The 27,627-nt window shown below is 38.8% G+C and overlaps 2 protein-coding genes across 2 annotated transcripts in view; one reads left to right on the plus strand and one right to left on the minus strand.

The window, feature by feature from the left end:
* dbh (dopamine beta-hydroxylase (dopamine beta-monooxygenase)) overlaps positions 1-13,233 on the minus strand; it is an 18,183-nt gene extending 4,950 nt beyond the window's left edge. Inside the window, exons 1-7 of the mRNA XM_037691926.1 lie at positions 12,865-13,233; positions 7,276-7,422; positions 6,144-6,401; positions 5,864-6,040; positions 1,965-2,067; positions 336-502; positions 61-204 (exon numbers count right to left, since the gene is read on the minus strand). Coding sequence (XP_037547854.1) covers positions 61-204; positions 336-502; positions 1,965-2,067; positions 5,864-6,040; positions 6,144-6,401; positions 7,276-7,422; positions 12,865-13,233 — 1,365 coding nt within the window. The remainder of the gene's footprint in view (positions 1-60; positions 205-335; positions 503-1,964; positions 2,068-5,863; positions 6,041-6,143; positions 6,402-7,275; positions 7,423-12,864) is intronic.
* Positions 13,234-20,688: 7,455 nt separating this feature from the next.
* Positions 20,689-27,627, plus strand: part of LOC119424642 (protein FAM163B-like) — a 109,168-nt gene continuing 102,229 nt past the window's right edge. Inside the window, exon 1 of the mRNA XM_037692129.1 lies at positions 20,689-20,798. The gene's annotated coding sequence lies outside the window, so the exon portion shown is untranslated. The remainder of the gene's footprint in view (positions 20,799-27,627) is intronic.

Consider the following 27,627-nt stretch of genomic DNA (forward strand, 5'->3'; position numbering starts at 1 on the left):
CACACACACACACACACTTTTTACATACAAATGTGCATCAGTGTTGCTCTGAGTCCTCACCTGGTAGTCTGTGCTGAAGTGCTGGTCTTCCTGCACCACCTCCAGTTCTTTGCCTCCCCTCACCAAAACTGTTCTGACTCCTCGGCCTGCCAGGTGGGTGTGCAGCTGGGATGCAAAAATATAGATCCCTCCTGGGGGCAAAGCCTGGAGACACAAGTAGACAAACAGAACATGAGACTTTCCAAGGAGAGTTTCTAAATTTTATGAAAAACGCACACGTTATTGACCAACACTTTTCTTTCAACTGAAAAATTAAGCAGATTTTTAACACATACAGTCTTGGTACACTTAGATGTACAGTAGCCAGTGAGGTAGAATGTGTGTTGTTTTGGAGGGATCGCCATGACTGGAGTGTAAACGAGGCCCAGCTCCATGATTCCTGCATCGTAGCGCCGCAGGCTTGGGGTGTAATACAGCCGAATCCCTGATGAATCCCGTCGGCCTGCATGTGAAACACTCCTGCATCACTGCTCAACATATGGCAACATTACTCCTCACTCCAAAATCTCTAACACAGTAAATACAGAATAATCCTGCACTAACCATGCTAATGAAATGTTTTTTTTTGTTGTTGTTTTTTTATGTGTTTTTCTCTCTACAGGAACTTATTTCTATGGTGCAATCCGAGGACAGAGGATAACAGAATTTATTTTTCCTAGTTACAATGATTATGTGATGATTTCTCTCCATCTGGTCCTGGCCAGTAGTGTGTTTGGACTTTTTTGTAATTTAGACAAGAAAATCTTAAAAGAGCTCGCCAAAGAAAAGCAAAAAAACATGAAAGTGTTGATAGTCTGAAAACAGTAGAGAACATTGAATAATATTATTTCAAGACAAAAAGTTCCTTTTTGTCTTGATGAGTTTAGTTGTGTGAACTATGTTTCAGCTTTTAGTTTCATTTTCGCTGCTTAGTTACCCATTTTTAAAATGTATCATTTAAATAGCCTTTTTGGAACATTTAGCTTTTAGCCAGGCCTTTTCTTCTTTTAGCTTCTAGTTTACCTTTTGATACTTTTAGCTTAAATTTGACTGCTTTGGCTAACATTTTAGCTACATTTCACTTCCAAACTTTTGCTACTTATAGCTTCTAGTTAGCTTTTTTTATACTTAACATTAGCCTTTTTTAAACTATAAAGTTTTAGCTAAAGTTTTACTGCTTTTAGATGGTCGTTAGCTACTTTAGCCTTTAGCTAGTTTTAGTGCTACTGTTAGCTTCTAGCCAGGTCTTTGCTAATTTTGTTTCTAATTAATTTGCTTTCATACTTTTAGTTAGTCTTCTTGCTACAGTTAGCTTCAAATAGCTTTCTTTTCTACTTTCAGCTTGTATTGTTACTTTTAGTTAGCATTATGTTGTTTTTAACTTTCACATAGTGTATTGCTCCTTTTGGTTTTTAGCTTATGTTCTGCTCCTATTAGCTTGTAGTTAATGTTTTGCTACTTTTAGCTTGAGCAATTCTGTTTTAGCTTCTTCAACAAAATTCAGCAGTTATTTAGCATTCAGTGGGATTTTCTAGTTCATATTAGTTAAATTTTTATTTGCAAAATTAAGTCCAGCCACATGAAATCTGAATGTGAACCCTCTCTCTCTTGTCATCAGTTACATCAGCATTTCCCCATTAAATCTCAAAAAGCAGTTTGAAATCATTTAATGTAAATAAATAAATAAAAGTAAAATCCCTGACAATGTGACATCCTTAGGTGTTTTAATTTCAGAACAGAAAACAAGTACAAATCTCCAGAGATGTGCAAGTACTGTATAACGACATATTTGGGAAATTGATTTTTAGTTGATTGGAAGCAGCTGTGGCTTTAAAAGAGAGATAAATAAGTTTCTGCCATTGGTGTTTTGAGGAGAGAAAATGTTTGATCTGGATGGTATTTGTTCACACGTGAACCATTCATACCAGATATAAGGAGAGGGTTGTGATAATGGACTTCCAGACGAAGGAACCTTGAAGATCCAGGTCCCCCTATAGCCAGTCCAGCATCAGGGGGGTAGTAAAAAGCCTGCAAGTGCACACACATTCATGCAAACATGCAAGATTCATGAGGAAAAAGACACAGGATTCAGTTTAATATATGCACAATCGACAGTTTGCTGTCAGTTTTGGGGTAATATCAATTTTCTACAATTCACAGTGAAAGGAGACTTTCATCTATAAATCAAACTATGAGGTTTCAAAGAAAAAGAGCAAACACTTAAAAATGCAAATCCTTCTCAAACATGCAGATGTTCAATAACAGCAACCTTTCATATTCCCTTTTCAGTATTGTGTCAGAGCTATAGCTTTAATTCATATACATTTTAAAGCATTTCAGATGTGTATCATGCTTTTTTTTTTTTTGCCTTATGCCACAGAACATAAAGCAACACTACAAGAAGGTGATGATCGGAGGCAAGAATAATTCCAACCTAAACAGCCTTCACAGCTCGCAGAAGGCATCCTGCTTGTTTTTGTTTAGCTGGCAGATAATCCAGTCGGAGAGAGGCCAGGCTTACTTGTGATACAGCAGGAAGCCGTGTGGAGAGATACGGTGACAGCTTCACCGCTCACTGGCCTCTTGCTTGTTTTGGCTCGCAGCCTCAGCCACCATTTTGTCACTCATTGGTCTATGAAGTACCTTTCTGAAGTTACAGCTTTTGGTGTTTCTATTTGATTTTAGAGCCAGAAAGATGGTAAAATAAAGAAGTTTTGCAAGAAACCATGTTAACATGTTAACTACAGCATTCACGTCACTCACAGAGCAGGCTACATATCTAATGTAGCAGATCTTGAATTGTGAGCGAGTTTATTTTATTTTTTAAGGAATGCACATTGCTCAACAACTTCCATGCCAAAGTTTTAAAGCAAAATCTTTCATTATCTGTTAGCAATCAAAGTGATGGAGATGACTCTCTGTAGCTCAGTATCCGTAAAACTGAACATGTTACAGTCATTTCTGTGGTTGCTAAGGTCGTTGTGGCAGCCATCTTAAATTGAAATGAGTGCAGAAACTCAGCTGCCGCTGATATAATTTTGTGGAATGATGTAAAGCTGCAGGAGAAAAACATATTTTCCTGCTTAAAATCTTATGATGGAGCAAATAAGAGTAATTTGGGAATATTTGAAAATGACTAACATATCAAAATATTGTCTGTCCAAAAGGCAAGAATAGAGATGGAAAACACGAGATCATGAAAACATTAAAACCTGCAGGTCAGTGAGTGATGTTGGAATGGGTGCGCTCGTTTTAAACCACAATCTTTTGGTTTTATTCTCCATAGAGTTGCAGTTTTTGTCCACGTTCTTAACAAACTGGAGTCTAAATTGGATCGGTCTAGTTAACGTTTAAATTAGTTTTCTGCAAGGTTTGCGCTACTTTAATTAGAAGACTTGAAACACTTATTAAATTAAGGTAACAACATTGTAATTAGTGGAATTTGTTTCTGAGAGCAGAACTTCTAAATGTGTTTTATCCACTAAAGGTGTTGCAAAATATCAGCTGAAAATCCTAAAAAAAAAAACAATAGAAAAAGTAGATTAGGTGACCTTCAAGCAACCATTGTGCGTCTTGTATAGAACAACTTGTTCAGTATTTTCTCCGTGCAAATGTTTGCTTACATTTGTGAGTATACTTGTTTTTTTTTATGTAAGCCTATTTATAAATATTTGTGTGCATCCCACGTACAGACTGTCTGTTAATAGACGTGCTGCGTGGTGGGATCATCTTTACAAATTTTAAAGCTTGCAGTTCCACGCTCGGTTTTACTTATGTGGGAGCTTTTGTTTATATCTCTTAATAAGTGCAAGGTCTGGAGCAAAATCAAGCTTCATGCCAGTGCTCTCTTTCAATTAGGTCCATGCTATTTTTATCAAAACACTTGACTCTTCCTGTTTGATCTGCTTCATCTTGTGATGTGGGGGCTCTTTTTTTTTTTTCTGTTGCAAATGATTTGCATTTCGAGTAAAATGATTTGGCAACACTTCTCTGCTTGCTCTCGATGAGGACGGACGCATTGCCTCTTGCGCCTGCCCTCCCTCCTGCTTTGCTCTTTGTCCTGTGATTCATATTAGAGCCTCTCACTACATATCCTCCCAACTGTAAATTATGGATCTGGTCAGCTGGTCTCTCAACGCAATTGATAAAAATGTTCTCGCTGAGAAGACTGGGTACAGGAGAGCCCTCATGCCCTGAAGGGACACTTGCAGCCGAATATACTATGGATCTTGGGGACAGTGGAAGCTGGTGTCTGTCTGTAGTGTCCACTGAGGATGTTGAAGACGCATACATAGTTGAATTTATTATAAGATTTCTGCTTTTTGGAGTCGGCGGTTACCTGGTTTATCGACAAATACGGAAAATGTCGGCAGCTGTTCTGGGCTTGGTAAAGTTGCCTGGCTTGTATGAAGGAATGTACCGAGCGGTAGAGTTGTCATTTCTAACCCAGAGCCTGGCCCCGCCCGACCTGGATTCAGACCAGGCCGGGCCATAATAATGTGCTTAATGTGTGGGCCGGGTCAGTGTCTGGCTTTTTATTGCGTCAGGAACATGTGCGGCTGACAATCCAATATATGCAAACATGGCTTGTCATACTGTACCTGCCACACATGGCCATTTGACCGTGCACTGACCAGCTGGTTGAAAGAGGTAAAAAGTTCAGTTAAGATTCAGATGGACTACTGCCAGCGATCCATCAGCCCAAATGGACGTTCATTCAGCTGCGGCACTCGGAGGACGCGCGCATCTGAGACCCAAACAGGTGAGATCACAAAATATCTGACATGTCAGAGCAGGGTCCAATGCAGGCAGAATCAGGGGAAGCATTTAATGCACTGACTGTTCTTCAACTCTGATCTTCTGCCCCCTCATCCGCACGCATCCGCCAACCGTTAATAACAGTCGGTGGTATAAACAGTCGAAGCTTAATTAAAAATGTTGGGGGGGGGGGTGTCTTGGTTCGGACCTGTAATTACTGTTAATTCGTTGGATTGGGTGAGGTTCAGAGATGACGGCTACGGGGTGGGAATTTCGGATTATTTGGACTCGAGTGCAACTCTACCGAGTGATAAGCTCTGATGCTGTATGAGCTGAGCAGTAAGCTGGACATGATTCCTGAGAATCGCTGACCACTTTGCGGCTCCTGGGACTCACTGGCGCAATCGACCTTGGTGAAGGCTACGAGCTTAGTCCGGCGGTTTGATCACAAAATTTGGCAGTTTGGAATTGCCACTGAGACGTACCAGCAGAACTATGAAGGCAGACATGGAAATCAAGCAGTCTGCCTGACCCAAAATAACTGTTATTTGAATTTGGCTTTCCCACCCGGTCTTGATTTGACCAACTATCTCGAACTTCTCCTGGTTGTTCATGTGAATGAGAAGCTCTTCCACCCCCTCCCCAACGCTCCCCTCCTGAGGACATCTGTGGATCTGTGTCAGAGTTGAGCCGGCTAATAGACACTGTGCCATCTTATTAGGACTATGGAATTTTCTGGCATTCCACGGACAACTCACTGCCCTCGTCGGCCTCCTCCTCATGCATAAATGTATTATGATGTCATTATGTCTGCTGTTTATGTGTGAGTTCTTTTTCCCCCCCCCCCCAACTTTCACTGTGCCCAAGCCAAGACATGGTGCGAGATACATTTTTTTTTACCTCCCCTCCCCCTTATGTTTTCTCTTTTCCTTACTTTTGTCTGTGTAAAACAGGTTTCTCTTGTAAATGAGTCTCCGAGGCTCAATGTGATTAATCTATATAAATAAAGGTTGAATGAATTAACAAACATAAATCTGGGTTGCCATGAGATGGAAGGTTTTCATACCTCTGCACCCATAGCCCATGCAGCCAGCACGTGACGGCAGAAGTTGAGCTTCTTCGGCTTCATCTTGTCATCACAGGAGCCACTGTACTCTGGCACGTCTCGCATCTCTGGTGAACATTCGAACACTTCGATGTGGTGCACAATGGCCTCGTTGCCTGCAGTTATCACAGACTCGTACTGACAGAAACAGAGAGAGAAAATGGTGGAAAACTCAAACGATTGAGAACCCCTGCTCGAGTCTACTTTCTAACCAGCAGATTGTCATCATTGATTCTTTTACCATGATGATGTGGTTCTTGGGGATATTTTCAGGCAGCTTGTGGATGAAGCACCAGTAGGTTGTTTCTTGGTTTGGTATGGTGATGTTTGGTGCCAAGACGTCTAAGGGCTGAACATCTGGAGGCAGAGTGGGTGATGGTGTGTCGGGACGCAGCATCAATACTCTCTGCACCCCTGTGTGGATCCTGGACAGGTCCAGGTCTTCAAGAGAGGTGATTGGTTGATCCAGCAACCCGTAGATGATGTGCACGGTTCCTTCCTGATGGATCAGAAAAGAAAGAGGAATTTAATAACATTGTGCAAAAAGAAATGCTAGCAGAAGCATTTCAAAATAAAAACCTTTCAAAGTGAGAATTTTTGCACATATATATTTTTTTTTTAACAGCCAACAAAGATGATTGTTGGCGTTGTTGTAGTAACAGGTTTTAGTTGCTGCAACCCAGAGGTTATATTCAGTTTGATGGCCTCAGGAATCGATCTCTGCTATTTGCAGATGATGTGATCCTGTTGGTGGCATCATGCCGTGATCTCCAGCTGTCAATGGCGCAGCTTACAGCCGTGTGTGAAGCAGCTGAGATGAGGATCAGAGGTCATGGTCCTCAGTTGGCAATAGGTGGACTGTCCTCTTGGGGTTGGGCGTGAGGCTCTGCCTTAAGTGGAGAAGTTCAAGTACTTTGGGTTTTTGTCAATGAGTGAGGGAAGAATGAGACGTGAGGTCAACATACAGATCGGTGCAACTTCTGCAGTATTGCATACCCCGTGCCGGTCCATTATAGTGAAGAAGGAGCTGAGCTGCAAGGTCCTACCCTTGTCTGTGGTTACAAAATCTGGATAGTGACCAAAAGAATGACGTCGCAGATATAAGTGGTCAAAATTGTTTTTCTCTGTAGGGTAGATGCTTTCCCTTAGAGATAGGGTGAGAAGTTCAGTTATCCAGGAGAGACTCGGAGGAAAACCGCTGCTCCTCCACATCACAAGAGGAGACAGTTGAGGTGGTTCGGGCACCTGGTAAGGATGTCTGCTGTAAAACATGCTGTCAATGATTTAGTGTAAAATATTGATAGTTTCTGGACAATTGTATTTAATTTATGACACAGAACTCAAACGCTCCATGAAATAATAACTTTTCTCACCTCTATGAGGTAATCTTTGGGATCGCATGTACTAAATGGTCTTTTGAAGAGCAGGTAAAACCCATCAGCTTTCTGTTTGGCCTCGATCAGCTCGTAGTCTTGTTGGCTGTCCAGCGAAACATGACCCTCGCTGTCACTCCACGCATCCTGAAGGAGACGGCACAAACGATAGCAATAGGAGACAGAAATTTATAAGGATTTCAAATATATTCCCTTCAATTCTGAATAAAGCTGATTTTTTTTTTTTTAAATGTAGGCTTTGTAAAACCCCAGGTATTTTTTACTAAGTGCTGAGGGAGAAAAAAAGTCTCCATTGTCAGTTTTTAAACCCACACAACTCCAACTGCAGTGAGCTGTTTGACAGAGATTCATGATGCACGTTAGAGAGAGAATTAAGTAAAAACTGAGGCAGCTGGTGTTGTGAAACCTTCCAAACCTGGTGTACAAGATGTTCTTCTTCTCTGCCAGAAGGCTTTGTACCAGCTCGGCCTCGCCATCTCGGCTCTTTTTCACATCCCTACCTGTCCAGAATAACATCTAAAAGCTTTCTCTTTGTTTCCCATTTTAGTCTTGCATAACAGTACCACACAAACTGCACAGATTTGAAGCCATTGATTTTTAAACTACGTACAGTGTGTGCAAATCCAATAAAACATGTGGTCAATATTCTGTCCAATGTGTGTTAAGAAAAAAGCAGTCTTTGACTTGTAAGGCCTGCTGAGGGATAAAAACCTAACTCTTTTGAAAATTATCCACCTTAGCTCTATTGTTATGTAATACTTGAGCTTATAATATATTTGAGCTAGTAATACAAAAGTAGTTTCAAAAGATTTAACATGAATTTGAACTCTGTCCTTCAAATATAGAGGCCTAAAACAAGTTAATAGTTTTGAGTTGATGACTTCACAAAAGAGACAATATACGCTCATAATTATGATTATGAATAAGTGAAATTATTTTGTGGTCAGAAATCAGAATAAGCTTTATTATCAATTTATAGGGATACAATGAAATTATGTTCGTACAGTCATCCGAAAGATGGGCAGAGTTCACGTTGCTGCTGCTATAATAGTGCGGCCCCTTATTCTTTGTCAGAACACTTTTAGATAGAAAAAGGGGAAGAACCTTCAGGATAGATAGTGGTATTACAAAAAAGATCTCTTCACATTTTGTCCTATCAGGACTAGGGATGGGGCCGATCCGATCCAGTATCTGTATCGGCCTCCGATACCAGCATAATTTACGTATCGGATTTTCTGATCCACCTGCCGATATTTCCGATCCATGCATGTCTGTGGTTGCGCTGCAAGTTGGCTTCAAACTATGGAATGGATTTCCTGAACGGAGGCGTGTCTCATGAACCCAGAGTAATAAGACCCGCCTCACATTCAGGAAATCCAGTTCATAGTTTGCAGCCAGCTACAACGTGAGGACTGAGTTAGCAGCACTGTGGCTAACTGCTAACCTACTTTTCATCTAGACATGTCCGCTGTGTGGAAGTATTTTACACTAAAAACACCACAAAACAAGACAGCAATGTGCAATGGCTGCAGAGTTACAGCACCACATTAAACCGCGGTAAAATTAGTTTTACGATGGACATTCGAGCTCCGTGGCTTCAGCGGGGCGCTGCTCTTTGCTCAACCCAAAACAAGCGACTCGACCCCGGTCAGCCCCGTCCAATCTGCCCCGCTCAGTCTGCCTGTCTCCGAGGAGGGACAAACTGAGCGCGGCTGCCCCAAATCAGGCTGCCTGCTTCGGATTGAACAAGAAGAAGACATCGCTGAAGCCAAGGAGCTCAAATGTTTACAGAGAAGTTGCTAAACTTCATAATTAATGACCAACCACTATCAGTTGTAGGAAACGAAGGATTTCACAGCTTGATACTTGCAGCCAAGATATAGTTTACCCTCCAGGAGATATTTATCAGTACAACAGTAGACAATCATAAAAAAACATATGATTTGAAAATTATATTATAAACAAAAACAGCTACATTATAAAGTGATGTAAAATACTAAAAACAGGAACATGTCTGTTGGTTTATGCCATGAACTTAGCAGGTGTTTGAAGCCATTTAACATTTAATTTAATTTAATTCATTTATTCATTCATTTAAAAGAAACAAACAAACAAAAAATCAAAAAGAAAACATTGAATGAAAAGAGTGCAGAAAGAAGAAAAAAAATTATTATATCTATCTGCCCCTTATTTAAAAAATATAAAATAACTTTAAACAATCACTTAATCACTTTAATATCCACTTTAAAGCTAGGAATAAAAAGAAACATGTTTTGTGTTAGCAGGATTTAATTCTAACTTTAAAACTTATCCAACATTAATAAAACTTACCTCAAGTTGCCTTTTTGGACATGCATGCATATATTTGTACAAATTGTACTTGAGAGCAGATTATTACGGCCTCATATAAAATCAATGATGAGCATGATATCAGAACTGGATCGGTATCGGCCGATACTCAGACTTGGGTATTGGGATCGGATCGGAAGTAAAAAAAAAAGTGGATTGGTGCATCCCTAATCAGGACACAATTTGAGGCATCAAAAACTACCTGCAAGTGCATTTATAAACATGATTACATATGCATTTGATGTCAAGACATTGAGATTTGTCCATGAACACTTTCAGACTGGCCACAGTCCTAAAGTGTTGCTCAGCCAGCAGTTCTGATAAGCCTGCACAGAAGTTCTCAGAGGGGGGGTTGCAATAGACGAAGCTTTGTCCCATGTCCTAGGAGAAATTTGATAGTCTGCTCGTATCCGAGGCCAAACAGGGGAGTCAGATTCAGATAAGCTACGATTGTTGATTTTCTTCAGGCAGACCGTTTTTACTTTGTCAGCCTAGAGTCCTGCTGGAAACTTTCCCGGTCCAAAATTGCCAGATTTATGGGTAATCCAATGCACTGATTTGTGTTATGAGCCTTCCTCGAGGTTGATCCTAACATGCTGGCGAGTCCTAGAAGTCGCAGGTGACCTGTGATTTTCACAAATTGCCTCCATCTTAAGGTTTAGCTCATAAATCAGCTGATTTTGAGTCCTCATACCACAAACCAAACCATCACACAGACTCAGAAGCTTTGCATAGTCAAAACTGCTGCCGATGTTTTCTTCAAAAGTTGATTAAAAACAGCCCCGCCGATGCCAAAGAGCAGAAACCCTGCTATCATAAATCCAAATATATAAATGTCTTCAGCATCCTCCTGAGACAGAATTGAGAGACACATCAGCTGCCAAACTCCCCACAGATCTTTCTTGTACCCCGCAGCGTGATTCTCAGCCAGACAAGAGGGTTCTCCAGGACACTGTCATTTTGTTGAAAAGATTTTGTCGATTGCGTTGAAAGTCCAGCTCACCAGATCCATAATAATATTTTTTATTCAGAGGTGTGTACCAGGAGCTCCAGACACACAGAGAGCAAAAGCAGAAGAGGAGAACTGGGGAGGGAGAGTTCATCTTGAGCGAGAGCCAGAGCAGAAATCTGGTATTATTTTGCTGAAGAGGTGCTGTAGGGAAACGCAACGCTGATTTTAGGTTTTAATAGAAATCAAACTGTGATCTCTTGTCTATTTTTGACAATTGCAGTAATTTTTTGCTCTTTAGCTGCTGAGTTATCTAATAAGTTCACAAGATTTTCACGGACCATCTTTATATGTTGGGGCTGAGTGGACTTTTATAAGAAAACCCATTGTTTGCATCTAAAAAAAAAACAAACATTTTTAGCATTTAAAACCATCAAAATTACTGATCAAGAAACTATGAAATTAGCAAAAATTCATAGTAAAGTTGTTTTGCAAAAGCTCATTTTAAAATTGTCATTTGATGCACGTTGACTGTTTTATGTTTCATCATTTGTCTTTCAAAAATGGAAAATCTGTCTAACGCTAACAAACGAACAGCAGTTAAAGTCTCATAGCCTTTAATACAAAATGTCTATTCAACTGGGGCATATAAGAAGTGTGTGTGTGGAGGGGTAGGGGGTGTTTGTGTGTGTTTGTGTCTGACTGCAGCACAGCAGTGACCTTTTATCTGCTGGTAAATTTGTCCTCTTGAGGAAAGAAAAATGGACGACAGACAGAAGAACGCCAGACTGGAAGCGATCAATTTACCAGGAAAAGATTTCACATCAGTTTGTCGTACATGATGTGGCTCGTTTTTAACCTGAGATGGAGCTGTGGACTAATTTTCAGGAAAATGCTTCTTTTTTTTAATTGTTTGGAAAACAAACATTATATTAAAGCACAAGTCATTCTGAGGGTCACAGCTTACATTAGTAACAGCATTCTGAACTGTTGCGATGCTAAAATTCATTAAACTTGTTTGTCAGAATATGTAATTTTGTTTATAACTGGACAGTTGATGTGGCAGCCATCTTGTATTGAGTTAAGGTTTATTAAAATCAGTGCACCCCAATGGATAGATTTGAATAAACTCTCATAATCCTTCACCGCACATCTAAAACTCATTATTTGGTGTCAACCCAATTCAAGATGGCTGCCACATCAATCAACCGGATGACTTAACTCTTAATGATAATGAACTGTGGTAGTAGTTAGCAGTGATGCCCGACACATACTTTGAGCACTAATCAGCTGTGTTTAAAACTTTGGTAATGATGGGCATGCATTCAAGGAACGATGGTCTCTATTTAAAAAAAAAAAAAAAGGTTTTCATCTTTCAGGATTTAAAACTGAGGATCAAATTAGGTACATGGTTTTTTATCTAAGAATATTTAATTATTCGGAAATTGGGATTAAAACCTGCAAGTTTCTGATTAAGTAAAGCCATTCTAACTCAAAAATTGCAGCCGCCTGATAAAATTAACTCCAGCGTTTCTAGTTATTTGACTAAAAGTTGGTACATAAAGGAAGTAAGAGCCAAAAAAAAAAAAAAAAAAAGATTTCATGATCGTCTTTTTATGGTGGTGGGCAATAATTAAAATAATCTCTGTATGGATGGGGTCCATTTTTATACTCTGCAACTGAAACAGTATAAGTAGAAAATGTTTTTTCTAAAACTCCAAATAAAAGACATTCAATTATTTCTTCTGTAGGTTTTTCTCAAATATATCTAACTGGAATATAGAAATAGTGGATAGAAATCAAAACTGTTGCAAAAAAAAATACTTTTTGGAGATAATTTCGGAGAGAAACCTTTTTAACGTCAGATTTCTTTTAAAGTCTTGTGTGTGGCAAACGGAAAATGATGCAATTTACTCAACTCAATTAGCGCAGGCTTTGCAAATATCTGCTAATGATTCCCAGTAGAGCCTCAGCTATTAGCGCAGTTTGACTGATTTCCAATTAGCAATCCCGATAAGCATCTTTCCTGACTCTGTGATCATGGAGCAAAAACCGTCCCTAGGCTGCTTGTGCCAAAATCCAACACTTCAACGATCACAGACAGACAAAATGTTGGGGACGCCCCACTCCTTTAAACGTTTAAAAAACTCCTTGAGCTTATATGATTTAGAAAAGCAGAATAAACAGTTTTACAGCTGCTCTTTGGAAAATTAGACGATATTCTCTCTTTCTTTTGGTCTTGAATGTTTTAGGACCTTAAGCTTGCCTACCCCAAAGTAGCTCTTTGTTCCCGAGTCCCACAGCACGACCAGGTCAGCGTTGGTCAGCTCCCCGCGGTCCGACATCCCCAGTACAACGCCATGCCTGAGCTCCGCAATCTTCAGCTGAATGTAAACCTCCTGATGGGCATAGCTGACGTTCCAGGCCAGCTGGAGCTCCCCGCGAGGGTCAAGGGGCATTCGGAAAGGCATAGGGAGAGGCGGCAGAGGGATGGAGGGACTGGATTTAAGGCTGGACACATCAACAGCATGGGAGGGCGCCTGGTACGAAGCCACCAAGATGACCGTCAGAGCAGCCAGGGCAGTGAAATACATGATGGTGATGTCCTGAAGGCGGAGGTCTTTCTTGAAGATCCTCATGGTGAAAGTTAGCAAAGATGCTGGAGTTGTTTAATTCTTTTTATCACGGCTTTGGTTCACCTTTAGGCCACAGTCGACTCCATTGTAGCGCTCAAGTGAAGGACTGTATTTCTATCCTGTCAGGCTCTCATTTTTTGGAAAAGTATGACCGTCCCGTTGGCATCATCACTACTTTATCTTGTGTAGAGTACTAATGGGTGTCGCCTCTTTCCTCTGTACAGCTGCTAAGTCTCTCCGACTCTCATCCACCTCTCCGGTTTTTAAAAGACTCCTCCCTTGTGAGTTGCCGGTTTTTATCCTGCCTAATGGTATTAAATTTGTTGTGGGAAAATTGGATTGTATTCTTTGAGCCCTGGGGGTCAGCAATGATTCAGCACATCTGCCAGATCCTAATTGATCCAAATCCAAGCCATGGACATTATCAACGACAATCTGCTATTTAACTTTATTACGGTGTCTTCTCCCTTTTGTTTGGGCAAATATGGTTTTTGTTTACATTTAAAATGCATGTTACACCTGTGTTGGGATTGTTTTTATTATTTAATAAAGATTTATGAGGCAGTGAGCATCAGAGAAGGTGTAAACAAGGCATTAAGGCTCTCCTTAAGCCAAGGCCTCAGGCAGCAGAAGACCTAATCAAACTGTCAATTACAGGTTTCAGAAGTCAAAGTGACCTGCTTTAAAAGGTTAGTAAAGTCCCGCTGGAAAAGTCTGTTTCTGTTTGATGAAAAACAAGTGAGCTGCTCTAAACAAATGGATCCGAGTGAATCACAAAATGTTCTTTGCTCCGTCTACACCACAATCAGGACCAGAAATCAAATTAAAATCATGTGAATTACAGTTTGTTGTAGTTCTATACACTGTGTGTACCAAGCTCTGAGGTTTTTGTTGAATCCAGGGTGCAGACAGACCCAGAGGAACTTGAGGGGTGAAAATAAAGCAAACTTTTTTTTTTTTTATTAATAAAAACTCAAAACAAAAGCTGACGAGGCAGCAAAACTTACAAAACCAATATTGTGTGAAGACACGAAGGAAACAGAGCATGATGGCAGGAAAACACAATCCACGGACAAGGGAAAAAACAGAATGAGATTATTTAAAGACTAAGCTAACGAGCGGGAATGACAAACACCTGGGGAGGATAATCAGGAGCGGGTGAGAGTGGGAGGAGCGGGAGCTGGCAACAAGAGGAGAGAAACACTGGGGAAGCTGGAAACAGGAAAAACAGACCCGGAAAAATAAATAATAATAATCACAAGTAGACATAAACATCACAAAACACAGATTATGACAGTTTGTGCAGAAGATATTTATAAAATAAAGAGAGCAATATCTGAACAAATGAATCAAGCAATTATTAGTAATAATTATTATTTATTAATAATTCATTCATTCATTCAACCTTTATTTAGACAGATAAATCACATTGAGCCTGAATAATAATTATTAATAATATATTACACAATAAAAGCGGACTTACCATAGTGTATCTACGTGCCGACAGCTTTTGAATATCTTCAATCATTACCAGTTGTTCTCAAAAACTTCGGAAAATTATAAATTTCTGCAGGTTGCTGCTTTTACAGAAATAAAAACAGATTTTGGTTAGACTGAAACATATATATAAAAAATTTAAAAAAAAATAAAGAAATCAAGAAGCTAATAAAAGTAAATAAAAATCTTCACGACATTTGAGTTTTTTTTGTTTTTTTAAGTTCTGTGGATTTTTCTAGAGTCACAGTTTTAGTGTTTAAAATAGAACTTGATGGTTATTTGCAAACAGCAGCAGCTAGCTGTAGCGCTTCCTGTGCAGCTTGGCGCACTTCCTACAAAAATATTGTAACTAGTGTGAGAATAATGTAGGAAATCTAACAGAAATGTAAAGGTGTAAAAAATTCAGGTCTCTCTTGGAAATGAGTCCCGGAGGCTCAATGGGACTAACTTTTATAAATAAAGGTTGAATGAATGAGAAAAAAATGTGTAAAAAATGAATCACCATGAAATTTATGAAGTCGTTTAAATTAGGTAGTAAATTACTTGAGTTTTGGATAATCCATTACTTTATCTATCTGTCCAAAAATTATCTCTATTTATCCAAACTGAGACCGTTCAAAAAGCTATCTGCAACAGGTAAGATACTAATAGATCATAATTTTCTACAGACTCCCATTTAAAAACATCCAAACTAACACTTTAATGGAGGATTTGAGTGATGGGTTTGATCAGAGATCATGTCTGACAAGGTTGAGTCAGGTTCTTCATTGTTGAAATGTTTCATCTGTTGCACAAAAGACATTCAGAAGTGAAGTCTTGTGGACTTTGAAAAAGTCTTTTGGATAAAAGATGAATCATTTCAACAAAGAATCTGTCCAAAGGACCTAACTCAACCTCGTCAGATTTACCTGGATTATTGAGCATGCATCTGAACATTTGTCTAGTTCTTTAAGGTTCGTCCCCTCAATAAGTATGGTAAGGTATGGTATGGTATAAAGTTTATTCGTTTTAAAAAAGTACAAAACAATTCCATAACAATATAAAAAAGATACAAAAGATTTAAAATGAAAGGCAGCAGAAAGAAGAAAACATCTTAATATATCTGCCCCTTTTTTCAAACAATTATTTCAATCATAATAATTTTCAATTAATTTTCAAGTGATTTCCAGTTGAATAATACTTATTTTGCTGCTTAAATGTTGGTCATGTAGGTTATTTAACTGGGATTATCCAGTCTTTTCTCATCTTTTCTGTTAAAATAATTCAATATATGTCATGTTTTCACTAAAAAAACTGAAAGAAGCTGTGCATCAGAATTGTGGCAGTGTGACTGCCAACTCTGTATGTAATGGATGTAAGTATTTACAAGATCTCAAACCACTGAGGTTTTTCTTCCCGGAGAGGATCATACAGAGAGGGAGAGAAAGCTTTGGATCACAGCAGACAACAGGCCGGAGAACAGAAAGGCTGGCATTGTGTCGGTTAATGTAATAAAGACTCCCAGTCCCTGAGGCACAGACAGAGATCTGTGTGTTCTGTCTCCAGCTCTCACGTGAGCCTCACCGATTATCTCCCTACGTGCCTTTCAACGAGTGTTTGCCGCTTATCTTTTCCACACAACCACAGTTTTGCCTCGGTTTGTTTTTGTCCCATCGCACGTCTCTCCACCGAGGCTTCCTGCCTTCTCATCATCCCCTACGTGCACGCTTGTCTTTTCTGCCGTCACTACTGATGTGTCAGCACACACAAGAGCCGAGATGCTGTAAAGTCAGCTGTGATTTGGAGAGCGAGATGGTGGGGGATGGGTAGGGGATGGAGGACAGACAGGTTTAGGGGAAATAAAGCTCAGTGCAGGAACTCTTTACAATTAAAAAAAAATGTATTTTCCAGTTTTATCATTTAAGACTTTTGTGGGGTTTTTTTGGGGGGGGGGGGGGGTTCTGTGAAGGTAGAGTGGACCAACCTCTCCAATTGTGTTGACCCTGTGTGGTACAGAAAGAGAAAGGGAGCATAAAAGCATATTTAAAAAAAAAGCATTAAAGCAGTATTCACTTTTCATGACCAACCCAACCTTCTCATTCTCTGCTAATATAAATATTTCAACACCGCAGACTCTCAAAGTGCACTAATATCCACTTCTGTGAGTTTAAATAATGGATGCAATAAAAAAAAAACCTCACACAGCTAGCTGCCCTTAGCGTTGCCTCAAACTGCCCCTCGTCTGATCAGAGCGCGAGAGTCGAGCAGATGTAGGCTGGGTTGGATAATTAGAGGAGGAGACGAGTAAAGATTTACAAGAGAGAGGTGGAGAAGAAGGGGTGAAACAATTTGTAGTGAGAAGATGAAAGAGCAAGTGAGGAAATGGTCGTTGATGCCCACTCCTTATACTTTGTCCTGCTGAATGTCTGGACGTGTCTCTGGGACAGTTGTGTCCATCATCTTAATGGAGCTCGATGAAGGTCTTGTTCTAGACAAAAAGGGTCAAATTGTTCTAATTATTTGGCTAAACCTTGTACAGATGACAAGTTTAATGTTTTTTTTTTGTTTTGTTTTGTTTTGTAAATTATGAGCATGGGTTTGACTTTCCAAAGCGTACATCTTTGATGATTGATCCTTGTTAGATTGAAGCTTAAAGCAAAAGTTCAAACATTTCAAAGTGGAATTCAATGGGAATATTAACCCTAAGAAAATCTCATGGGGAAAAATAATCCAGTTTAATTTTTATCACTTATTTATTTAAATCGATTTGGTGACGTCAATAAACATCATTGTTCCTGATAAAACCTAAAAATCCTTCTGATTTCTTTTTATTCTGTCTGGATTATAGCAGCACGGTGGTGCAGTTGGGATAGCAGATGCCTCAGTGAAGGTCGCAAGATCGAATCCCAGCCAGGTTCCATTCTGAGTGGAGTTTGCATGTTCTCTCCATGCAATTGTGGGTTTTCTCTGGATTTTCTCCCACTGACCAAAAACATGCACGTTAGGCTGATTGGTAACTCTAAATTGTACCTAGATGTGAGTGAGAGAGTGAATGGTTGTCTCTGTGTCTCTGTGATGGACTTGAGACCTGCCCAGGGTGTCCCCCGACTTTTGCACAGTGGCTGCGGAATATGGGCACCAGTGACCCCATGACCCAGAAAGGAATAAGCGGGTAAAGATAATGGATGGATGGAAAATAATTTTCTGATCCTGTAATCATCATATAAAATAATGTTATTTGTATTTTTTTTTCCTATATTTCTACACTTTACTTGGTGATGCTTTGCTTTTTATGCTTGGGAGCCTCTGTAAAAATTTACCAGGACGGACTTCAACATCTTTCCCAGCTGGACATTGCTGTCAAGTCCTGCCTCTCATCCCTTCAGATAAAAATGTTTTAGTGTGGATGATAAGACCAAAAACACACGTGCATGTTGCATAAGTAAACATTTGGTACAAAATAATAATAATAATTGAAACAGCAACACTCCATGGCTCAGAACAGCTGACTCCTATTGACTTGACTGAAACCAGGACATCTGTATCGGATGCATCATGCCCCAGCAGCTGGTGGTATATCCTGATCAGTGAAAACAAAAAAATAAGCAGAAACTAATGTTTTGCACAGTACTGTTCAGAAAAATATATAACTTGCAATAACAATCAAAATTAAAAACGGTTAAAATCAAGAAGAACAAGGCCTCATTGTCAGCTACTGGATCTGGAGGGTCCTGCAGGATGGAGGGTCTTCCCAAAACCTCTGGACTGGAGTTTTTTTTTTATTTTTTTTTAGTTAAATAATCTTTTGGGGTGTGCTAATTATATAATATGTATTTTTTTTAGTTTTACTCCAAAATTTCCATGAATAAATATTTTGTTGACATGGGGAAAAAAAAACAATAATGTGGAGGGTTTTTTTTTTTTAGTTTAAAGGCCTTTAAAAACATTTTTTTTTTAATGTAAAAAAACTATATATTTTTATTTCAGGTTGAGATAGCTATTTTAAAAAGACAAGTTTATTGAGGAAAAATATACTTTTAAAAAGTTGTATTTATAAGCATTTACGTAAGGTGATCGATATATGGAACATGAACTGTCATGGACCTTAAGAACAATTAATATCTTACCTGCTGTAGACAGCTCTTTCAGAAAGATGTGGTCCTTGCACTGCAATATGGGCCAATTGGACCAATATACCTATTTCTATTTGTAATATAAAATAGACAGCTCTAAAAGTTTAATAAAATAGCAATCATATTAGGGTTTTGTATCTGCCGGTGGGAATATAATACATATTAATACACTCCCAATAATCCAATTCAATAAAAATATATCGGCAGCCATATGATGTGATATGATCCAGCTTTTCAATGCATTTTGATTTAACACACTCACATTCAATGCTCTATAAGACAGCAAAACAATGTACTGGTTCTAATTTAGTTATGGAGTCTAATTATTCACTAACTAATAAACGGGTCTTGTTTTAAAATTGTCAAAGACTTTCATAAAACACTCTTTTAGTAACTCAGCAGTAAGCTGCAAAAATTATTTTCTACGTTCAAAATAATAGAAAATAAGCAAAGTCCCGTTTTCCTGGAAAATTAGTTGATTAACATTAAGCACATTTAAAGAGTTTGTTGTTGTTGTTGTTGTTTACTCTGGTACAGCTGCAGTTCTCCTCCTTAACTCTAGGTGTTGCTACAGAGAAAACTGTCCCACCCAACAGCAGTCAACTTTTCATTCACCCATCATTTTTCATATTGTGGAGCACATGCAAAGAAACAAACCTGCTACTGTTTAATTAATAAACAAATCTGGTTTTATGTTTATATGGACAATCTACAACTGTGCATCTAAATATAATCCCAAAACTGCATTGTGCACATGCACGTCCATGACTTGGTGCAGCTTGGTTAATCCTCACATTCCCAGCTCACATACATTTTTAGAGACTGGAGATGTTTTTAAAACCACCAGAATTTCTTTGGACACGTTCCTTTGCAGAAATATGGTGAGTCTGTTTGAAAACAGGCTGCTCCACACAGAGAGCTGTGGTAGCTCGGTGGTCTGTGGTTGCATCAGGAAGAGCATCCAGAGTTAGTTCACTGTGGGGACCCCTGAGGAAGGGAGCAGCCGAAAGAAGAATATATATTTTACTAACAGAATAAGGAGTCTGAATGGCTTTAAAGCACTCTTGTAATCTGAATTTATGACCAAACACACACGCATTTTAAATCTTGACTGTGTCCTAATGCTCCATGTCCCTTTTTTTTCCCTCACTTTAGATTTAAAGCGCATCTCTTTTCTCTTTATTTATTAAAATGTTTGTCTCCAAACGACGTCATTCTGCAAGAATCGGTGATTAATCGCTCTAAAAGCGGACCCGTCGCTCTTCACGACCGCTCTGCCTGCTTTTCGACAGCTCACATGCAGCGAGATGCGCGCGAGGAGGTGATGCTCGGATAGAGGCACGAGGAAGGGAACGAGGAAGCAGAGGAGGAAGAGGCAGAATCTGGAGCAGCAGGAACACCTCACAGGACGGTGGTGGAAAGTGGTCGTTTGTGGTGGGGGGGAAAGAAAGATCTCCCCCCACCCGCCCTTCTCCAGCACACATGTTGCCGAGGCGCCGCTGATCAGCAGGATGTTTGCGTAGGAGGCTGTGATTTCTTTGCGGACAGCGCCAGTTCTTCAGTGTTGACTCCACGGACCTGTGCTTCTTCCACGCCAGTCTTTTGGAGTCACGTTTGGAGTATTGTTTCCGATGGCTTTCCTGTTTTATTTTTTATCTTGTTTCGCATGCAAGTATCAGGAGTGAATGAGGAACGGAACAACAAGGTGGACATTTTGCATGTTATGTTTCTCATCTGACAACTAAAGAGGATCAGGCCCTGAGGGGTTTATCATTTTGCGCCCAGAGACACTTCAGCACTTAGTTCTTTACTTTTCCGACGTTTTTCACTCTAATATATACATATTTTAAAGCTTTTTTATATATAATTGAGTTTTAAGTGACTGATACCAGAGGGAACCTTTCGAGGAGTGACCGCTGCCCTAGATGTGACCCAGAGAAACCCCTCCTGTATCTGAAGGTAAACAGACAAAATCCTGTTTTTCACACATTTCAAACCTGCTCACATAGATAGATAGATAGATAGATAGATTGTTTCAGCACCAAATCAATACAGGCTTTAATTAAGTCATGACTAAAACCTTACAGAAACAGATGGGAAAGAGAGGATAGAAACGAAGGATGGGTTCAGCTCTTTCCACGAAACACTTGCCGCCTGGGTCGGTTTGCCACATGCTGACAAAACAGCATGGCTCGTGAGCCAGAACTTCTGTCACCAACTGTTCGCCACGGTCACATCCAAACTGTTGGCTCAAGATATTTTTAGGCAGGATGGAAATGTGTCTGAAGCAGCAGTAATGTTTTGCACGGTTTATACATGCCACTAAATTGTGCTTTAAGTTGCAGATTTTATTTATTTATTTTTTTAGATGGGCGCACAGGATGCAACCCACTGAGTGTTTTGGAAACAACTGTGCTGGGGTGAGGTCATAACTTGCCAGTTGAAATGTCAGCCCTCAAAGAAATTATTTATTTAAAGGCTGACTTGCATTTTGTAAAGTATTTAGATTTTTTTGTAATAAAATAGAAAGTTTGCCATTTTTAGAATCAAACAAACTGGACTTTGCAGCAGAAAATGTGTTTGTGATACTTTTGTCTTTGCCTTATGGGGATAGTAAATAGAAAATAATTCAGTGTTACGGCATATTTCCTGACAGACAAAACTTATTTGTTTAAAAAAACGTCTTTGTTCTTGATAAGTTAGCATTTTAGATCCAGAGCAGTCTATGCTACTTGGTTACACACATTTAAAATATTATAATTGTGCTGAATGTAATACTGTGTTAGTGCATCATCATAACTGGATTTTTTATATATTTAAAACATTTTTTCAAATATGAGTGCACTTCAGTTTGGCTGTTAATTACATTTCATTCTGGTGAAAAACTATTGTTTATGATGAGGACATAATTGAGAATTTGGACAAAATATAAGCAGATATGTGCATTTGGCTACAGCAACAAAACCCAAGGCGGGGCTTGTGTTCCCATGGCGACTTCCTCAATGACCCTCAGATCAACCTTGGCCCCATGGGAGATCAGTTACACACAAACACACACACACACACATACAGATAAACACACATGCTCCTTGGATAATGAATTAGAGAGTCTTTCTTGTCCACCCGCTGCTCAGTGCGTCTCAGCAGGTCAGAGCAAAGCAGGATGGGAGAAAAGACAAGCTGAAGGACAAATTGATGCAGAAGGGAGAAGCTCATTTCAGAGGCAGATGGGTGCAGGGAAAGATGTAGAAAAGCAGGAGGCAAGGTTTGGAGCGTGTTACAGGTGAATGCAGTCACAAGCATTTTATTAATTTAATGGGTATTTTAGGTGGTTTTGTTATTTTCTTTAATAATCCGCTGGGTATCATGTGCTTTTTGTTCTGACGTGGAGAGTGGATGGATGGATTGAAGCTGAGGGGGAAGGGAACATGGCTGCACAATGATCATGTTAAACAGTCGCCTGCTCCTCCCTTCCTCCACCCGTTTCTAGTCTCCTCCCCCTCGGCAACAGGCTCTTCCCCACAACCCCTCCTCACGGCTACACCCTGACATTGCTCATGCTCAGACCCTCAGACTGACCAGCAACCGAGCACGAGTTCAGCTGGTTTCATCTCACTGAGTGACCATTAAAACAAGAAGATAATTAAAAAGAAAGGGAGGCAAAATAAAACCTGCAGGTTTGTACAGATTCCTCCCAATTTATCATCACAGATTGGCTTTTTTGTTGTTCAAGTAAAAAAGAAATCATTTGGCTGCACTTACATTTTTATTTAAAATAAAATTTGATTTGGGAGAACCATTTTTAGATTAACTTCACAAATAGGTCCCCCCAAAAAATTTCAGATCAAGGTCTGGTTTTCTCATTTTTTGGCATTACCAAGGTGAAAAAGCACCAATAAGGACACTCAAAATAAACATAATTATAATGTTAAACGGCTGTCAAACAAAAGCTTTTTACTCTTTATTGTCTAAACATAAAAAAGTACAACAAAAAAAAGAGGGTTTTTTTTTTATCTCTTTGCCATTTCTCTCTTTGTGGACACATATGAGTCAAAGTGTTGTGATATATTACACTGTATGGTGCTCAGAATAAGTGAATATACAGCATTCATTTCAAAGAAGCCTAAAGGCACTCTCATTACTAATTTCATGGTCCAAAGCTTTTGTTTTTCCTCTCTGTGTTTCATGCATCAGAGCACGAGGTTTAGCTGTGTAAATCTAAAAAGTTGCAAATGTCAGTAAGCCTCCTTTCTTTTTCTTTTTCTTTTTCTTTTTTTTTTTTTTTTTTTTTTTGGAGAATGATGTAATGAAAAGAAAATGAAAGGAAATACATGTAGAGCTGATCTCTCTAAAACTTCCTCTCAGAACAAGTCTCGAGTTCCTTTTTTTACGCCTTATTTCTCGTTTTCTTTGTTCTGCTCGGCTGCAAAGAAAGTTTTTCTTTAGCAACAACAAAGTCCGTGCTCAATAATCCAGGTATACAATCCAACATTTTTCAGTCTGGTCATCTGGACCAAAGAGACCATCTTATCACAAGCAGAACTGGTTTGTTCCACTGTGGAGTAAGCTGTTTGGGGAAGAATCAGTTTTGTTGCGTGTTTCCTTGACTGATGAAGCCTTCCTGACTGAAGGTGAAATGTTTCAGCACAAAAAAAAGAAACTGTCCAGATGACCTGACTGAAAAATGTTGGGTTTTTCTTTAGCAGCTCAGCAGCTCAGAGATAGAGCGAGCTGAGGAAAGTTGGTTCAAATAAAACTACTTTTTAAAAGTGTAAACCGCCCACTCGCAAACAGGAATGGTAAAATGTCAGACTGTAATAGCTGTCGTCATAGTAACTAACGACCAGTTCGAAGTGCTGCTGCCTCCTGAGCGCTGACCATCCAAGGTAAAAACCAAGTAATCATCAGATTTGAGCCTTCGACACATTTCCTTTATCATATTCGCTTTTTTGCTTCCGCTTCTATTTTTTTCGCCTCATTCTTTACTCGATTTTTTCCAACGTTTTGTCTGGACTCTTGCTTTTAAAACGCCCAACTTGTTTCAAGTGCCTGGTTTTTGTTTTGTGTTTTCTGTGTTCAAATTACGCTACTTGTTCTTGCTGTTTTAACAGAGACCTTGAAATGTTTTAAATAACATGCACACACAATTCATTATATATATTAATAAATAATTATGGCCCAAAAATCTGAAGCTCTTTTTCCAACCTTTGTCATTTCCTCTCATGCAAACCAGTTGTTTTCAAAAGTTCTCAAAGCAGCACATGCTATTAGTTGATGAACGTCTTTTCTAATTCAAAAAGCGTTCAATACAAAAATACAAACAATACAAAGTATTTTCTAATATTGTTTTAGTGCGAGCTTATGGACAGAATGCACATGGAAAAAGGTTCAAAACTGAATTTGTAACTCAATACTTGTTTGTATTGTAAGTATTCAATAAATTATTTTATCCTTTGACCTATTTTTACATAAGAAGCAGATGAAACTAAAACTATATATGCAGTATAATAATAATATTTACTTAATAAAAACACAGAAACCTTATATGTGGACCCCAAAGAGTGCCATGCTTAAAATGTGTTTTTATGATATTGTGTTGAAAAAGTGAGTTATTAATCTCATGGCCTTGTAATAAAGGAGCATGTTTTGTTGTAAAATCATTTTTATTTTCTCATTATCATAAGAGATAAAAGGTTTTTACCAGATATATTTAAGCATATTGATCTATAGCAGAGCTTATTCTATTGTGATAACTAAACAACCATTTTGAAACAAGACATGTATAGCTTTCATCAGAGATAAGAAGTGCCGTGCCAGCAAGCTGAAAGTGTTGCATCAAAAACATTTTGATTATTGTTGCTCCAGGACAGAAACCTTCTATGGCCAAGAACACAATAGTCCAGGAACTTTTAAAAAATGCAGCGTGAATAAATAAATAAAGCGTGTGGTCACAAGTTGACAAGCTACAACTGCGACCTTTCATTGGTTATTCATATAAAACCCCAGATAGTTGTGAAAGGTTTCCATTAGAAACCTGTAAAACATATAAAAACATGAAAATGAGTAATTTTTAAAAAAAGGGTTACAAAGTTTTAGCCTTTCAGTGAAAAATGCATTTTTTAACTTTCTGGTATAAATCACGAGAGCATTTCCGATTGATGATTCTGGGTGAAACACAAGAAATGCTCATTTTTGCATCACAGTCTGCACAAAATAAAGGTCAAGGTTCTTTATTGTCATTCGCATCACGTGCTGGAATGAAATTGTGTGCACAGCCTCCCAGTTACATGGAACAAAAGTAAGAATTGTAAAATAATAACAGTAATAAGATCTAGGATATGAACTAAGAAGTACGCTAAACTAATAATACTCTAAACGCTAATAGTACAAAACAATATGCCGAACAACAGCAGCACAAACCTGATGCTCATTAACCTCCTGCCTGAGGGGAGTGGGGCAAAAAGTGTGTGTGCTGGGTGAGTGGGGTCCTTCATGATGCAGGTGGCCTTCTTCCTTCATAAATTTTGTTTCTTTGAGGCAAATTGTCATAACCTCAAGAAGACAAAAGTATGTTTCTCCAGATAATGAGATAAAACTAGTTTGGTTAGTGCAAGATAACAGAATAACTGTACAAATAAAGGTTAAATTAATTAGGTTAAAAAAATAATAAAGCTTTAAAATAAAGATTAGGGGCACGGCTATTCTACGCTTCCACATTTCTGACCTAAATGTATTTTTAAGTTCAGATGAAGTGGTATCTCTCCAAGGTTCATGCAGATTTCTGCTTTTTCAGTCTGCAGTTGGAGGACGGGTGCATTGTTGGTATCTTCATAATGTTGTTTAGCAGTTTTATATCAGATAGAGCTGTTTTCATTTATTTTATTCCACCTTGCTGCAGGTCAGCCAGTTCAGATTTGCACATTACCTCCCCTTTGCTCTACATACACACATATTACTGTTCTGCACTAATGACTCACAGCGGACTGTTAGGATTCATGGTTGCGTTAGTGGATCAGGTCTGTCACCTTAAGTTGTTGGGGTTTCTCCTCTCTGTCAGCAGAGATTAAAAGTCATGGCGAGCACTCTGACAGAGGTGTTAGGATGTGACGTGACCTTCACTGCATCACCCCCTGCTCACTCAGGCACCTGTCCAGGTGTGTGTGTGTTACTTGCATACTGCACAGTGCATATCACCACACACATTTATAAGAAACCAAATCAAATATTCATCATCCACTATGAGGATGTTATGATCAGGTTGCACGTCCTTGAGTTCTGCATCTGCAAATATGTTCTCTGTTGCTCTCCGCCTCCTCTCGTCTCACACACAGTGACTAAACAGATGTTGCCAGCTTTTGATGGGTTTCAAAACATTGACTTTTACAGAAAAGTGAGGGAAAAGGGACATTTTCATTGCCATAAAACATAAAAACCTTGTGTGGGCTGCTGAAGACATTTGTAAGAGAAAAGAAAAGTGGAAAAAATTATACTGTTTCAGTTTAGCTTAATGGTGCAGCAATGTCACAAAATTTAAATATTCGTATTATCACACTTGTTTCCCCACACTTTCAACATGTGAAAGATGTGGGTGTTATTTATTTATTTTTTCATTTTGGTGATACTTTATATATATATATATATATATATATATATATATATGTTTAATAGCAAAAAAGATGAAAATTATCTTCTCGAAATGAGCAAAATTAAGTGCAAAACAAAAATTTTGCTATAATTAACCTTTTTATCCTACAATAAACCTTCATTGACCTACCAAAAAGTAGAATTTTGGATAATAATTCATAAAACTTGGCTAGACATAACTGAAATTATTTTCTTTGAAAACACTTAAGTAAATAATCGATGGGAAGAAATTTGACATTTTTATAAGAATATAAAGTGGTGTCATCAACATACGAGTTGATCAGCTTAATCAGTGTCCTTTCAAAAAACCTTTGAATCTGTTTTAATGACTACCAGCTGTTTTTCAGAATTTTAATGACCCATTTAGGCCATAGATGGTCCAAATGGGGGACTGACGTTCCACTCCCCTTTTAATGGGGGCCGAGATGGGGTAGAGGCAGGGCAGCCAACCCAGGACACAAGAGTCCCAGGTTCAATCCCCGGTCATTGCACATCTCATGGTGACACTGAGCAGCACACCCCGTCCCCAATCACCCCCCAGGCACCCCAACAGCCATGCACCGCACAACCTGTGAGTGGATGGGCCAAACACAGAGAGCCAATTTCGCCATTGTATGGGAATATACAATGATGACAACACATATTATTCCTATTATTAAAGAACAGTTACTCATTTTAGGCTTTTGCCTAAGGAAATAAATAGAAATTAATTTTCAAAGCACAAGAAAACAAATAATAGTCCCCCCCCCCCCAAAAAAAAAAAAATTATATATAGATATATATAGTGAACCCTCGTTTTTCACTGGGGTTACGTTCCAAAAAGAACCCGTGATAGGCGAAATCCGTGAAGTAGTAACCTTGTTTTTTTTTTTACAATTATTATACAATGAAATACTCAATAATACATTCAAACCAAAGAACAAAACCTTTTTACAGGCCCAAGCATTTGTTTAACAAATAAAATTACTGTATAAACGTTTTTTACAAATAACTACTGTACTGGAGAGACTGTTTAGCCAATCAGAATGCAGAACACAAAGCACGATACAAATCTGTGAAGCAGCGAGACGGTGAAAGGTGAACCGCGTTATAGTGAGGTTTCACTGTATATATATTTTATATCATTTGAAAGAATATAAGTATG

This window comes from Nematolebias whitei, chromosome 18 (assembly GCF_014905685.2).
Source record: "Nematolebias whitei isolate Nwh7 chromosome 18, NemWhi1, whole genome shotgun sequence".
In the NCBI taxonomy this organism is placed as follows: Eukaryota; Metazoa; Chordata; class Actinopteri; order Cyprinodontiformes; family Rivulidae; genus Nematolebias; species Nematolebias whitei.